Source organism: Sorghum bicolor, chromosome 1, assembly GCF_000003195.3.
Source record: "Sorghum bicolor cultivar BTx623 chromosome 1, Sorghum_bicolor_NCBIv3, whole genome shotgun sequence".
In the NCBI taxonomy this organism is placed as follows: Eukaryota; Viridiplantae; Streptophyta; class Magnoliopsida; order Poales; family Poaceae; genus Sorghum; species Sorghum bicolor.
The window spans coordinates 29,334,637-29,351,521 of record NC_012870.2 but is presented as its reverse complement, the minus strand read 5'-3'; the positions used below and the strand labels follow the sequence as shown (position 1 = coordinate 29,351,521).

The 16,885-nt window shown below is 47.8% G+C and overlaps 2 protein-coding genes across 2 annotated transcripts; one reads left to right on the top strand and one right to left on the bottom strand.

Moving 5' to 3' along the window:
• LOC110431786 lies at positions 264-3,317 on the bottom strand. Its single transcript, XM_021451367.1, has 2 exons — positions 858-3,317; positions 264-758 (listed from the first exon to the last, which is right to left on the bottom strand). The coding sequence occupies exons 1-2, from the start codon at positions 3,315-3,317 to the stop codon at positions 264-266; spliced, it is 2,955 nt and encodes a 984-aa protein (XP_021307042.1).
• LOC110432037 (proline-rich protein 36-like) lies at positions 14,032-15,188 on the top strand. Its single transcript, XM_021451986.1, has 2 exons — positions 14,032-14,845; positions 14,945-15,188. The coding sequence occupies exons 1-2, from the start codon at positions 14,303-14,305 to the stop codon at positions 14,963-14,965; spliced, it is 564 nt and encodes a 187-aa protein (XP_021307661.1). The 5' UTR covers positions 14,032-14,302; the 3' UTR covers positions 14,966-15,188.

The window sequence follows — 16,885 nt, the reverse complement described above, 5'->3', positions numbered from 1 at the left end:
CGAAGAAGGCGTGGGCGACGGACTTGACGGTGTACGGGTGGGCCAGCGGTAGAAAGTGGCAGTATTTGCTGAAGCGGTCGACGTCGGAGAGGATGACCGTCTTGCCTGCACCCTGGGCAGCGCCTCGATGAAATCAATGCCGACATCCGCCCACACGCTGGAAGGAATAGGCAGCGGCTGTAGCAGACCAGCAGGGCGTAGATGGTCTGACTTGTACTTCTGGCAGGTGGCGCACGCCTTCACAAACTCCTGCACCAAACGTTTCATGTTGGGAAAATGGAAATCACGCCGGAGGCGGTGCAGTGGATGCCCTCGTGGCCGTCCTCGTGGACCGCGGCCAGAATCTCCTGAAGGAGCGGCGACGCCGAGGGAATGTAGAGGCGGCCCACGAGGGCTACCATGCCGTCGGTGATGGTCCACGGCGCCGCGCGGGAGCCTGCTCGGAGCTCGTCGTGGATGGCGACTAGCGCGGGGTCCGTCGCCTGGGCATGGCGAAGGCGTTCGATGAAGTCGAACCGTGGCGCGGAGATGGCCAGCAGCTCGCCATCCTCGACGTCGCGGCGGGAGAGTGCGTCGGCCACCGTGTTCGTGGCGCCGGAGCGGTATTCCACTGAGAAGTCGAAGCCCAAGAGCTTGCCGACCCAGTGGTGCTGCGGGATCGTAGCGAGGCGCTGGTCGAGGAGATACTTCAAACTGTAGTGGTCCGTCTTGACGAGGAAGCGACGCCCCCAGAGGTAGGGCCGCCAGTGTCGGACGGCCTGAACCAGGCCAATAAGCTCGCGTTCATACGCGGCTAGGGCGCGGTGGCGAGGCGCCACTGGCCGGCTGAAGTAGGCCAGCGGGTGTCCCTCCTAGACCAGAACGGCGCCGAAGCCCGCCGTGGACGCGTCGCACTCGACGATGAACATCTTGGCGAAGTCGGGCATGGCGAGGACGGGGGCCGACGTGACCGCTGCCTTGAGCGCCGAGAACGCTGTGGCGGCGGTGTTATCCCAAGCGAAGCCATCCTTCTTGAGGAGCGCCGTGAGGGGCGCGGCCACCGTGCCGTAGTTATGCACGAACTTGCGGTAGTAACCCGCGAGTCCGAGAAACCCGCGGACAGCACGGGCGGAGCGCGGGGTCGGGCAGTCGTGGATGGCCTGCACCTTGGCCGGATCCATGGCAACACCCGCCGCGGAGATGACGTGGCCGAGATACGCGACGGCGGTGGCACCGAAGGAACATTTGGTGCGCTTGACGAAGAGCTGGTGGCGGCGAAGCTCGTCGAGGACCGCACGCAGGTGCCTCAGGTGATTTGCCCATGTGCTACTATAAACCAAGATATCATCAAAAAATACCAGGACGAAACGGCGGAGAAACGGCCGGAGAGTGTCATTCATCAATGCTTGGAAGGTGGCCGGCGCGTTGCACAAGCCAAACGCCATGACCAGGAACTCGTACAAGCCCTCATGCGTGCGGAAGGCGGTCTTGTGGATGTCTTCGGGCCGCATGCGGACCTGGTGGTAACCCGACCTCAAGTCGAGCTTGGTGAAGAACTTGGCGCCGTTGAGCTCATCTAGCAGCTCGTCGACCACCGGGATCGGGAAGGCATCCTTGACGGTCATGGCGTTCAGTGCCCGGTAGTCGACGCAGAAGCGCCAGGAGCCGTCGGGCTTCTTCACGAGGAGGACGGGCGACGAGAACGGCGAGTCGCTGCGGCGGACGATCCCCTGCTCCATCATGGCCGCGCATTGCCGCTCCAGCTCGTCCTTATGGGCGGCCGAGTACCGATAGGGACGTACGGCCACCGGCTGCGCGTCGGGCTTCAGCAAGATGCAGTGGTCGTGGGCTCGCTTGGGCGGGAGGCCGGCTGGAGTAGCGAACACGTCGGCGAACGAGTCGAGGAGGGCCTCCAGGAACGTCTCGCCGGCCACCAGGGCGCGGACAGCCGGGCCAGCCCCGGTGGCCAAGCCCGTCCAGGAGACGGTGCAGTCCCCGCGCCGGAAGGACATGCGCCGGTTGGCCAGGTCCCATACGATGGGTCCTAGCGCACCCAGCCACTTGGTGCCCAGGACGATGTCGTACCCGGCCAAGGGCATGACGAAGAGCTCCGCCGGGAAGCTGGCGCCGGCGATGAGCAGAGGCGCGTCGCGGATGACGCCCGCGCAGGTAATCTTCTCGCCATTGGCCACCATGGCCGTGAGACGTGGTCGGTGGCGGAGTGGCAGGCCCGAGCGCCGCGCAGCCTCCTCGGAGATGAAGCTGTGGGTGCTGCCCGAATCCAGGAGCGCGACGAGCGAGGCGGCTCCCAGCTGCACTGCCAGCTGCATGGTGTCCGCCACGGGTACGCCCGCCACGGCCTGCAGCGAAAAACAGGGCGCCTCCGTGTCCCCTTGAGCAGCAGGGTCGTCGGCTGCCTCGATCTCAACGCCGTCGATGAAGAAGATCCGCTTGCAAAACCTGTTATGACCACGGGTATATTTCTCGTCACAGTTAAAACATAAACCAAGGCGACGACGTTCCGCCTGTTCCGCCGTGGAGAGACGCCGCGGATTGCCCTCGCGACGACCCGGGTCGGCACCTGCCGGGGGCGCGGGCAGCGCGAGCGGCTGTGGCGGCGCAGGAAGTGCCGGACGAGGCGGCGGTTGCGGCAGCAGACCACGGGCGCCTGACCGGGCCGGGGCCGGGGGAGCCCGGTCGAGCTCCATGAGCTCCACCTGACGCGCCAGACTCATCGCGGCGGCGAGCGTGTCGGGGTTATGGATGCGCACCGCATGACTGAGGGGTGGAAGGAGGCCACCGGTGAAGAGTTGGACCCGCTGGGCCTCATCCAGCCGTCCGGCGCGTGGAAGGAGGGCTTGGAAGCGACTGGCGTACTCCTCGACGGTCCCGGTGCGGCGGCACTCAGAGAGCTCGAACATCGGGGCGGAACGAAGGGGCGGCCCGAAGCGTTCGTTGAGGTCCTTGAACCGACCCCAAGATGGCGCGCCGTCGTCCTCTTCGAGCTGGTTGTACCACAACTGGGCGACGTCGTCCAGATGGTACGATGCCGTCCGAACGCGTTCCTCCCCCATGGTGCGATGATGGCGGAAGTATGCCTCGCATTTGTTGATGAAGAGCAGTGGATCGACCGTGCCATCAAAGCGGGAAAAGTCCCACTTCTTGTGCTTGAAGAACAGATCCTGATCGCGCATCCCATCCGTGCGACGGCCGCCGTCATTCTCCGAGGACGACGCGGACTTGTCCTTCATGGCCGCCATGTCGGACTTTAGGGAGGTCACCTCGGTGTGGAGGGACTTCAGTTCAGCGAGCAGGTCGGCAAGGGTGGGCTCGGCCATGGCGGCGGTGGAGCTTTGCGATGGTGGCGAGGGCAGGGCTGCGGTGGGCGAGGGTTCGGCGGGAGTGGGTGAGGATCGACGAGACCGTGATACCATGTTGTCAAGGGCCTCGAACCCCTGGCTGGCCGGACCTCGGCTACGCAGTTCGTAGCCACCGTCCGTCACGCCGACGAGGTTATGCCCCTCAGCCGTCGGCTTGTAGAGAGATAGGGAGATTAGGAATAACTTTCTGCTTAATCCAAAATGGTTCACCCGTACAGCATATATGGCCCTTGGCCTAACCGAATGGAGAAGGATCTCCTTAATTCTAGGATCAGCCTAACAAGGAAAACAATCATATCTAACTTTCCTCCTAGCCACTCGCCTGCCCCTCCTGGCTCCTGGCCGCGCGCTCAGCGTCCCTACGGACGTCGCGGGCTCTCCTGCGCCGGCTGTATGTGCGCCCGCACATGACAGAAAATATATCCCTTCTTCTAATCAATGGGTTATCATCATGTGGACTTTCTAAATTTGGCCATACACAGCATCGCTGCTTTCATTTCCTCAATCACAAAGACCATTTCATTTTTTCAGTCATTACTGCACTGTTGCGTTTAGCTTTTCAACACCTTGAGTTCAGTTGTATGAGTGTTGCCATTCTATGAAAAAAGAGGAGGATGTTGAGTATGTTACCTTTTGGTATGCGCACTGGATGACATAAGCACAGACTGTGCTAATCCTTCTTTCATTTGGTTCTCCCATCCTAGAACGCCAAAACTTCAATTGCCATCCAATTCCCCCATGGTTTAACCATACATCTAATTTAGAAAATACATCTAATATTGAGAAAAATGACTGATGAATGCTAAAAGCACAAAATTTGACAGAGGCAGACGGCAGGAAAGCAAGGAAACTCACTGAATTTATCTTCCAGGAGGTAATTCATGGTGTGACCATCGGTGTCCACCACCAAGGGAGTGCTGCCGCCACCAGGGAAGCGCTGCTGCCCGCACCGCTCTACTCCAAGCGCCGCCGCCACCCAAACGTCTGCCTTTGAGACATATACAAGAGAAAATATGTAAAAAAACGAAAAGATCATATATTCTAACAAAGTGAACATTGAACAATCATTTTTGTTCAGCTTCAGCAGTCACAATCTCCTACAACACAGGGACATTTTTTTGGTGCGGTTTTTGTTTCGTCAGTCTGCCTCGGCCCCTGCGATCTCCATCGTCTCATCCGCGTCTCATATTAGAAAACACATATTTTCTTCCCTGCTTTCCTTCCTGCTCGCCATTCCTTCCATCATGCTCGTGTTTCTCTATGTCCTGCGGCCTCCTGCTAGCGTTGGTCTCCCTCCTCTCGATCTCCGGTGGCCGAGCGACCGCGTCGGTAGCCGCGCCCCGCTACGTGCCCGCTCCCTCTGCCCGTGCCGAACAAGACGCCGGTGGGCACGCCCCACTGCCGGTAGCGGACTCTGGTGGACTCCGCGCTCCCGCTCCCGCTGCCCGCGCCGAAGAAGACACCGGGTCAACAATGGAGCGCTGGACATCGTTGTTCTTCCACAGATTGATAAGCTCCAAACAATCAGTTTCCAGCCATACCTGGTGTATGCCTTGTTGCTTCGCCAGTAGTAACCCATCTCGGCACGCTAATGCTTCCATCAGACAAACATCAAAACCACGCTCATACCAGCGTGCCTGTGCAGCATGGAAAGAACCTCTATGATCTCGGATTACACTAGCTGTCGCCCCACTATGCTTGTTCTCATAGAAAGCGGCATCAGAATTGATTTTGAACCATCCTTGACTTGGGGCCATCCATCTTGGGGAAGCCTTGTCCGGCACTTGCAGCTGCACCGGATGACTGATTTGCCATAGATCATAAGCTGTGTCCCGTGCCCAGGTGACAGCTTGTTGGATGCTCATCGACAACTCCCCATGTCTCCTCTTGTTTCGCATCATCCACAAGGTCCACATTCCGCAAAGTATCACCGTTGTGTCCTGGCGAGAGCAAATGCCTGAAATTAGATCAGAAGCCCAACTTGCAGTATTCAGACTTGGGATCTTAACACCAATTCCCACTCGCACTTGATGCCAGAATTCTCTAGCCACCGTGCAGTATAATAAGACATGAGCAATGGATTCCTCTGGCGCACCACACACTGCACAAAAAGCTATCGGCTCAATGTGTCTTTTCCAGAGGATATGTCTTGCTGGCAGGAATTCATGAACTACACGCCACCAAAACACTTTCACTTTCGGTGGTATTTCCAGTTTCCAGAGGATCTTCCAAAGGCCGTCAGCTGAGGCACCAGGTTCATGGTTCTGGTATTCTTCCCGCTTCTTCCTAATAGTCCTCATTTATCTTGCACCCAAGTGTATTCGGCATTCCGGCTTCTAGTCCACGTTTTCCTCTAAAATCTTCAGTTCTTTTTTCATTTATATATTTGTGTTTTTGGAATATACTAATTTTTTTTGCCACTTTTACTTGTAGCACAGCGTCCTTGACAACGTAAACACTGAGCACATTGTCTTATAAATTTAGGTTTTGTTTGGTTTCCCTTGCTAAATTTTAACTAACTAAAACTATTTTAGCTACTCTTAGAAAAATAGTGTGACTAAACTATTTTAGCTTTTTTTAGAGTTTGTACGCTAGTCTAAAAAAGTCATGGTTGAAAATACTGTTTGTTGATTTATTGTGAGAGAAAAATATTGTTGACTGGCAGAAAAGGTACGGCTTAGTCAATGTGTTTAGAAGTTTAGTTACTAAAAAGAGTTTAGCTGGCTAAAATTTAGCAAAGAGAACCAATCAGGCCCTTACTTTCTCTTTTGGTTTCTAAGATTCAACTTGTTGAAATGGTAATTCCAGTTTTTAGACAGTGAGAATTTTCTGGACTGCAACTGAAAGATTCTGGGCATCTAGGTGATTTATTATTATTAGCGTAAACTGTACCTGTTTTTTAACCCGCCAGATTATTATATACTGTACTGAACAGTCAACCAACTTATATTCCAAAAAAAGCCAAAGAGTATCAGTATCAACAGACCGCTAGAGCAAGGGCAAAGTTGGTCCCTGGACTGTGCCCTGAATAGTTTCAGCGTGGGTTATTATTAAACTTTCACGACGACCACCAACCCTGGCAGGAAAGATTCTTCACATCGAACCAGACATGGTTGGGCCTGCAGGAACGGAGGGCCTACCCTGGAGCTGTGATTTGGTAAAGTGGCACCAATCGAAGTTGAAGGCTCGACGCCGTGATCTACGGCGTCGACCTCTCTGCCACGTCGGACGCCACGCTGGGCTCGGCCAGGGAGCTCGACGCCGTGATCCATGGCGTCGAGACGTGTAACCTCGACGCCATGAAGCATGGCGTCGACCCCCTAGGTCCAAAACTGAGTTTAAGTTTTTTAGGGGCCCAAAAGAGAGTTTTCTTCAAAAAAAAGGCCAAATTATAAAAAAGGAGGGGTTGGGGAGCAGGTGTCAAAGGGAGCTCAGGGTTTGGGGCTCAGCAAGCGGTTGGAGGCCGGCGAGTGGCGACGTCGGCGTGGGTAGGACGTAGGAGTCGTGCGCGGTGGCAGTTTCTGGCCAGGATCATCAGTTCATCATGCATAGGAGAGTCTGTGCGAGACTAGACCCACCAGAGCGAGGGAGTGCCGGGCGGGCCATCGAGCGGGCAAGCGAGCGATAGTATGAGTGGAAGATTGGCCTTGTTTGGATGTAGTCGGATTCACATCAATTCACATATGTTGAGGTGGATTAGAGTAGAACTTGAACTAAATTTCACCTCAATCCACACCAACACACATAGATTGAAGTGAATTCGACAACATTCAAACAAGGCCTAGATGTATGTTAGTTGAGGAAAAATTTTGGCTTTGGCACTGTAGCATTTTTGTTTGTATTTGATAATTATTGTCTAATCATAAACTAATTAGATTTAAAAATTCGTCTTGTAATTTATAGGTAACATGTATAATTAGTTATTTCTTTTATTTATATTTAATACTTCATGCATGCCTCTAAATATTCGATGTGACAAAAAATCTTAAAATTTTTTGGAAACTGAACAAGGCTCATTTGGTTCTTCAGCCAAAGCTCATCTAGCCGGCTAACCTTTCCGAATGAGGATGCTAGGCCAGTGAATGAGTTGGGTTTGTTGTTGTTCGATGTTTTCCTATGCTGAGCCATGCTAGTCGATTTGGTTCGCCGACTCTGGCAAGCTTCTTAGGGCTTAGTGGAGAGGAAAAAATAAAATTAAGGTATGACAAAGTTGATAATATAGCACATAAATAATATCTTTTAAAGAAAGCAGTGTATATGCATATGCCATATAAAATGTTTCTAATTGTAATATGCACCTTTCTTCAGTTTGGCATTGGCCATCCCTACCATCTCCCATCCATCTTTACTTGACGCGTTTTTTTTTACATGCTCGTGTGGTTACTCTTATCTATATATCTCTAGATTTAAGGTGTATATGACCGGACGAAATGTATATAGACAAAGTATATGATCATACTAGACCATCTAGAGTGATATGTATGTTAAGTATGCATATATACATAGGTATATGGTTATACTTATTGTATATAATATAGTAGTGGCATTTTAGTAATATATTTAAAATATAATTTTTTTTGAAAATTTTTTGCGTGGTAAGATCTAGAGTATCTTAATATGAGTATATAAGCATACTCAAACCGATAAACAAGTATAAATACATACACAATGTAGTTTATTGAAGATGAGAGTAACTACACATACGTGTAGAAATGAATTGACGCGTTTTTTTTACACGTACGTGTAGTTACTCTTATCTATATATCTCTAGATTTAAGGTGTATATGACCAGACGAAATATATATAGACAAAGTATATGATCATACTAGACCATCTAGAGTGATATGTATGTTAATATATTTAAAATATATATTTTTTTAAAAAAAATTGCATTATAGTAAAGAAGTCGTCAATGGTAATGGGATATATAGTACCTTATACTCGAAAAACCGGGTGTGTAAGCATTTGACATCTCCAGCCCTTGACGATTCGTTGGGATATGACAACAGTGTAAGCTTTGCTTCAAATTGGGGTTAGTTGTGCAGACTAAGGCAAGCCATGGGCTAAATCCAATATCTATCCTCTGCCTTCTCTAACTGTCGTTCGATTTCTCAGCAAGTTTTTTCATTTGTGTAGATACCGAGCAGAGTAGGAACGATCGACTGGCCACTGTTGTATTTGAAGGGGCTATCTACGCCAAAATCAAGGTATGGCGAGTGCCATATCTTACCATATCGGAAGTTCCACCCAGGACATGTTGTTTTGCTGGATAAGGCAAAACTTGACACAGTAGATAATAGACCGCCACGGTTAGCATTTCTTACGTGAATTATTTAAGCACATGTGCATCACATGCTCCATCTCCGCTAGCTACTCAAATAGAGGGGTTGCCACTTCGCTATCTTCTTTATCATGCTGATAGTAGAGTACTGAAGATGATTTCGAAAAATACTTTGACAAAAACATTAGGAGTGTTGTATTGTAATTTGGACATTACTGCATAAATGTTTTTTTAGAAACTTTTCTATTTTTGGCAAAGTTGGCTCTATCAAGAAGCTTTGAAAAAAATGGTTTTTGACTAGGTATCACGCTTGGATACTTTTTTAGGATGTATTGAGCGTGCTTGCCAAATAAGTTTACGTGTATTCTTATACTTTGGGAATATGTTTTTATACTAGCAGAGTAGGAACGAGATACTGGCCACCATTGTATTTCAAGGGGCTATCTACGCCAAAATGAAGGTATGACGAGGGCCATATATCTTACCATATTGGAAGCTCCACCCTGATTAGGGCATGTTGTTTTGTTGAATAAGACAAAACTTGTCACAATAGAGAATAGACCGCGGCAGTTGGCATTTCTTATTTGAATTATTTAAGCACATGTGCATCACATGCTCCATCCCCGCTAGCTACTCAAATAGAGGGGTTGCCACTTCGCTATCTTCTTTATCATGCTGATACTGAAGATGATTTCGAAAAATACTTTGAGAGAAACATTTGGAGTGTTGTATTTGTCATTTGGACATAGAAACTTTTCTATTTTTGGCAGAGTTGGCTCTATCAAGAAAGCTTTGAAAAAATGGTATTTGAGATGTCTCATTTATAGAAATTGATTTTTAGAGGCGGTTAAAAAGCCAACCACTAAACCATCCTTAAAAAAGATATTTATAGAGGCGGCTAGCCACCTCTTCAAGGGTTATTTCTAAAGGCAGTTAGAAATTGGATCTATTTCTAAAAATGGATTTCTAGAGGTGGTTGGTAATTTTGTCCACCTCAAAAAATAGATACAACATGGCAAAATTCATAGTCATTTCAATTCAAGTCGGATGAATGCTTCATGAAAGGATCCTGATCTCCCGACCACCATGACAGATGCAGCAAGCCAGCCACATGCCGGGAAGATCAAATTCACCAACTACGTACCACGCTTGGATACTTTTTTTAGAATATATTGAGCATGATAGGTATGCATGCCAAATATACGTGTATTCTTATACTTTTGGGAATATATTTTTATAGGAGCAGAGTAGGAACGAGCGACTGACCAATGTTGTATTTCAAGGGGCTATCTACGCCAAAATCAAGGTATTGGGAGGGCGATATCTTACCATATCGGAAGCTCCACCCTGATTAGAAGTGTCCGTCGCGGTTAATTAAAAATGCCCGCTGCGGTAAATCGTATAATTTATCGCAGCGGGCAAAAAACACGCCCGCCACGGAGTGAACAGTTACAACGTCACGGAAGTTCATTTCTGTAGTAGTGTGTTGTTTTGCTGGATAAGGCAAAACTTGTCACAATAGAGAATAGACTGCCGAGGTTGGCATTTCTTACGTGAATTATTTATGCACATGTACATCACATGCTCCATCTCCGCTAGCTACTCAAATAGAGGGGTTGCCACTTCACTATCTTTTTATCATGCTAATAGTAGAAGTACTGAAAATGATTTCAAAAAAATACTTTGAGAGAAACATTATGAGTGTTGTATTTGTAATTTGGACATTACTGCATAAATGTTTTTTTAGAAACTTTTCTATTTTTGGGAGAGTTGGCTCTATCAAGAAGCTTTGGGAAAATGGTTTTTGAGACGTCTCATTTATAGAATTTGTTTTTTAGAGACGGTTAAAAAGCCAACCACTAAATCGTCCTTGAAAATGATATCTTATACTCTTATAAAGTTAAACCCCACTAGAGATTTCTCTCAACATGCAAGCTATCCACATCAACAATCCACTAAAACTTGCAATTATAGCCAACTAGGACATGTAATTAAGATAGTTATCTCTTCATCTACTAACATGCATTTAGCTGTCTATATTGATGTGTCAAATCATTCAACAAAATTAATTTAAGATAATTTCATTCATATAACTATAAATATAAATAGTCTAATTTCTTTTTAAATTATCTGAAATTCCCGCAGCAACGCACGGGGGGTATTCTCCTAGTTTATATAGATGGCTAGCCACATCTAGAAATAGGGTTATTTCTAAAGGCAGTTGGAAATTGGATCCATTTCTAAAAATGGATTTCTAGAGATGGTTGGTAATTTGTCCATCTCAAAAAATAGATACAACATGGTAAAATTCACAGTCATTTCAATTCAAGTCGGATGAATGCTTGATGAAAGGATCATGATCTCCTGACCACCACGACAGATGCAGCAAGCCAGCCACAGGCCGGGAAGATCAAGTTCACCGACTACGTACCACGATTGGATACTTTTTTTTAGAATATATTGAGCATGGTACGTATGCATGCCAAATAAGTATACGTGTATTCTTATACTTTGGGAATATGTTTTTATATTCAGCAGGAAAGTATCAAATGGTACAATAATATAGAAAGCATCAAATGATACTATAACTCTAATTGTAAAAAGTATCAAGTGATACTATAATTAATTGGCAACTGCTCCAGTACTCATTTTTTTACAAATTTGCACAAATCTCAAAGCAATTAGTTAAATAATTAATTGTTTTATGTAATATCCGATTTTAAGGATAAAACAAGATATACACCATATGTGAGTCTTAGAAGTCAAATCTCATATATCGCTACAAATAAGGGGTAATATCAAAAGACAATGCATAAATTATATAACATACTTAGTATAAAAGAGATAACCTTTGATAGCAAACAGCGGATAGACAACTCTAAACTTCGGGTATTAACTTCTCTCTACAGGATCCAACTGACTGGTTGATCACAAGTCTAAAACATCTCCTGAAGTGTGGGGGAAATAGCAAGAGTGAGTCCATGTCGAACTCCACAAGTATAGCAACTAGATTGTATAGCTCCCACAATCTCATGATCAATGTGACATAAATAACGTAAAGCATTAAACAATAAATAATGAGAATTTAACACAACCAGAATCATCACCCTTAATGCAAGAATCCCCAAGGCCACTCGTGACCGTGAGCACGGCTAGTATACCAGTTTTAAACACTCTGCAAAGGTTGTATATCATGATTTACCCTTTCGCCCGAGGTAGCTAATCTCTTAACCCCCTTCCTAGGGAGATCGGCAGGAATCACTATGAAGTCTTTCAAAGGTTCGTCTAACAAGTTAGGGTCGCTTGGTTTCATCAGTCAGTCCGTGTGATCCACCTGCAGGAATCCACGGTCTGCTATTCCCCAATTGCGCCACACAGGTAACCGCTAACGAGCTAAAAAAATACTCATACTTAACTAAAGCCAGAGCAATTATAGCCCTCATGGTTGCACTGTTGTCCCGGTTATCACTTACAGATAAATCATCAAGTTGCTAAAAAGTCATTTTTATCATTTATTACTTAACATTAATTTAGTCACAGGATCATGGTCACAGAAATAAAAATCAAATGCTATACTTGCCTTAATCCAATTGCTCTTGCTGATCTTTTTGGTTCTGCTAGTCTTACTTGTTCTCAAGGCTCTAATCTTGATCACCAAAATACTGCTCACCATCTAATCCAGATCATCGATCAACAACACACATACAATCGAAACCAACATACACGAAGCAAACAAAGCTACAATTAGAACAGTACACCAACAGTAGAAAACAGTAAGAAAAGTTTATAAAATGATTCTATGCATCGCTACGGTCACAGAGACGTAAAGATCACGAAAATCGGAGCTAAAACGAAGAAGATATGAATTTTCTAAGATTTTATTTAGAAAAATAATTAATTAAATAGGGTCACGAAATTAAAAAGTTTCAAACTGGAAAATAAAGTCACTTACATGTAGAGCTCATGATTACGAATCTAACGCAACTTGAATGGGTTAAAACAGAGTTAAAGCGAAGAAAATATGTCCTAAACAAGCAAGTATATTTTCTTTGTATTTCTAGATTTGTTTTCGTAAAGAAAAACGGACACAAAACTCAAATGACATCATCATAATGTCATCACGACGTCATTAAGCTAATAACTACAGAGTAAGAAAATCAAACAGCAAGGAACGGTGGCAATTTAAGATAACCTGCAGCACGAACTCGATGGATGGCAACTTCTGCAGATACATCGTAGTCGCGCGATAGCCGGTACATCGAAAAGCACGCAGCAGCAACCAGCAACCAAATTTCCACCTCCACACAGCAGCACGGCCTGAGAATGGAGCAGCTTTTGTAGATGGAACCCGTGCGCATCGACAATGCCTTGAAAAACAATCTCGCGATGGAAATCGACTCCGCCTCAGTCTTGAACACTTGGACGCGTGTGCAGTAACTTTAACCAACGGAGCAGAACCCGTAATCAACTCGGCCTTGGACAGACTCGGCAACAGGATATCAGAGTTGCGATGGCACGGAAGAAATCGAACAGTGGATTGACTTTAGCGGCGGCAAAGGACAGGAAGTTCCGAACTTGCTGGTGTACGGAGTGGCGGCGACAGCACGACCCTATGGGTTGCGTGAGGACGGGTGTAGGGCAGCCGGCGGCTGTAGCTGCTGCTAGCTAAGGCAGATGTAATTGATAGAGTATGACGGTGGCTTCACATATAATTTCTAGATGCGTCAAAAAGGATGCATATATATACACGAGGGTTTGGACTGAGTTGGAATCAGTTTATTATTTTCGAAATTAATTAATTTTGTGCATAAAATAATTTCAGAAAAGTTTAGAATTATTATTTAAGCCGCGAAAAATACTTCAAAAACTTCGAAAATTCGGAGCAAATTCTCGGATACATTATGAAACATAAAGAACCCAAATAAAATATTTGGAGCTCATGATAAGATAATTTGGAGCATCTAAAAATTAGATTATGCTCCACGGAAAAGACCAAAAAAAATTCCGAGAAGTTTATAGAGATTGCTTGATGGACTAGGAACTAAAAGAAGTAATTTGGGTTCCAACAAAAAGATTTTGAGAAGCTCTGAACGAAAGCCTAAGCTGAGAAATAAAGAATTTGATTGTAGATAAAGATAAAGACGTGTCGTGGAAGGAAGACCGACCTACTAAACGCATTTTAAAGATTTTGCTCACTCTCAACACACAAAGAAGCAACAAGCAAACATTACATCAAATCAAATGCACCAATATGTATGCGCAACAATGTTGCTAAACCTTATGATAAATTTTAATTTAATAAAATAATATTTTTCCTATATTTTTATGATCACAAGAATATAAAATTACTTAAATTTACATCTACTTCGAAAGAAGAAAATTTTAGGGTGTTACATTTTATTAACTTGCATTTGGGTACCGCCTAGGCTCAGCCCGTCCAAGCACACACCCGGGTCCAACCCCGCCTAGGCTCAGCCCGTCCAAGCACACACCCGGGTCCAACCCCGCCTAGGCTCAGCCCGTCGGGTCCAGCCCTTATCCAAATAGGAAGGGACGTCTCTGTGTCTCCATGAGACCGCGAGTCCTTCTGCCGTAGTCGATCGCTACTCCTCTCCCCTGTTTCTCTCTGTGCTTTGAGGAAGACGTTGAGGATGAAGACGCCATGCCACCGGCCAGGGGAGGCACTGGCCCTCACCCCGCCGCGCCACCGGCGGCAGGAGGCACCTGCCTGTGCCCCGCCGCAACACCGCCTGCGGGAGGTACATGTCCGTGCCCCGCCGTGCCCCCATCGGTCGATGTCATGCCACTAGCCGAGGGAGGCGCCAGCCCTCGCCCTATCGCGCCACCGGCCATGGGAGGTATGTGTCGGTGGCCCGCTGGCGACACTGCCTACGACACTAGGCGTCCTTTGCCCCCCTCATGCCTACAAGCTGCCAACAAATCTCGAGTAGCAGCGGCCATGGCACCGCCCACTGCACCCCCATCGCCTCCATCGTGCCTCCTTTCCCCTCTCTCCGCACCTGCACCGAACCACACACCACCGGCCGTCGCAACGCAAGGTACACCGTACAGAGGAGGCGGTCGTCTATGCTACCATGACCCTGACGTGCCACCGGCCGAGGGAGTTGCCCGCTCGCGCCCCGTACGATGTCAAGTTGTCCATCGAAAGGCAACCATTTTGGGTGGCAAGGCCAACTATGGAAAGGTAAAATCAATAACAATATCAGTTTTTTGCAACTGATGTCCAATTTAGTAATGTATGATGTCAAGTATTGAGCAAAATATTTTCCATTTTCATTTGCAGCAAGCTGACATGACACAGTGATATTGAATAATCCAAACAGTGCGTTCAAAGCATCATGCAAAAATTGAAGCGTTAGAGAATTGATAAGATTAGTTTGAATGGATTGTTAGGCTTTGGATGGAACTCAAATGCTACTATTTGGCGGCAACAAACAAATTCTTGACTTATGATCATGATTAGCCTTAAACTTGTGCGTTTCAGGCTCCAAATTTATGCTATCATTGACAAACTTTAAATTGTTTTATCTGGTAATGTTTGTACACTTATTGATTATGCTTTGACATCGACTTGCACATTTGGGAAAAAATCTGCCATGACGACAAAAAAATATCTACATCAAGGCAGCAATTGCAGACACTGACGGTGGTCATGCTAGAGGCAGCAAGCCTTGGCGCTTGCCGCTGCTGTCAACAACATAGATAGGTTTAGGCCAACTGACGCGAGGATCAAGCATCTGACATAGAACTTTGTCAACTCAACAATGCAGAGAAACACGAGTGTCTTCAAGATAAGAAGCCAAAACCAAACTGCTCATACATTAGCAAACACTGACTTCTGTAGTTAGACTCTGGAACCATTCTATCAGCTTCATGCTCTTGAAATAAAAGTGAGCTTGTTGTAAAAAACAAAGGTTTACATATCGATTATGACCATGAACATGCACATTGTAGAAACTTCACAATGATAGAAGAAACGGGGAACGGTAATATTGAGAGTATCTTCTGCTAATCTGACGATCGTAGAAACTTCACAATGATCTTGAAACGCTCCGCCTACAGCTGCTATGCTTTTGTTTTTCTTCAGTATACTTCTCTGCTCTTATGCAGAGTGGCAGGGGCTCGTCGTTCCACTCCTTGAGACACTCGAGCAGTAGGTCGATGTGCTTGCGCTGGTTGATGGCCACGAGCATCTTGTTCAACACGATAGCGTTCCCGAAGTACCCTGCGGGGAGTGGCGGCAAGAACTGCGGCCGCCTGTCCACCGCGAACAGCAGCTTGCTCCCCCGCGACGGGTGCATTCCCTCCACACGAACCCGGCCAGCGCCTCGACATGCTGCACGCGCGGCCCTCCAGCGCCCCCGCCACCGCCGCCTTGTCGCGCGCGATGCACGCAGGCATGAACCGGAACGAGCGGTGCAGGAGCTAGGAGTTCGAGTCACTCGTCGTCCTCGTCCTCATCGGTGATCTGTGAACTCGTGGTGCGGGAAGTCGACGTGCGGCGGCTCACGCGCGTGGAGGATGTTGTGGTCGAGGACCCGTGGGATCGACAGCGGGAGGTCGCATGTCGTCTCGCCCCACCAGTTGTGGAACTCCATGGCGCCAAAGCGGATGCCGGAGTAGGCCCACTGGAGCTCCGTGACCAAGACTGAGGGCGTGTTTGTGTGGGCTTTGCGCCCGTGGGCTGCAAGTGCGCGTGTTTGCGCACTAGGCCCAGGTTGCAGCCCGGCTCTGGGTGGCCAAAACCACCCTCTCCGCCCGGCTCCCGAGCGACGCCGCTAGGGTTCGCTTCTCTCGAGCTCGGCTGCGCGCGGCGCTCGGTTGGCGATTTTGGGCGCTTATGGCGGGGCTCGGGGTGGCTGCGGCGGGCTCGTGCGGGAAGATGAAACATCATAGCGCCATTTCACACCCTCCCCAACCCTCCTCTATAAGTAGACCCACAGCGGTCTCACTCCGTTCCTTCTCCTCTCTGAGCTAAATCCACTTCTTTCTCGTGAGAGAATGGTGGCGGCGGCTCACTGCGCGGTGGTGGTGGTGTTCTCCTGTGGCCGGCGGTGAACTCCTTCGCCGTTCCGGGTGCTTGTTCGTGTGCTGCTGCCGGGACTCCGAGGAGGCGGTCTTCTACCTCTACTTCGCCTTCTTCTTCCTCTCCGTCGGATCTGCAACCTCTTCTTCCTCTACTGTCGGATCTGCAACCTCTAGTTCCAGTTCTCCTTCCTCTGTC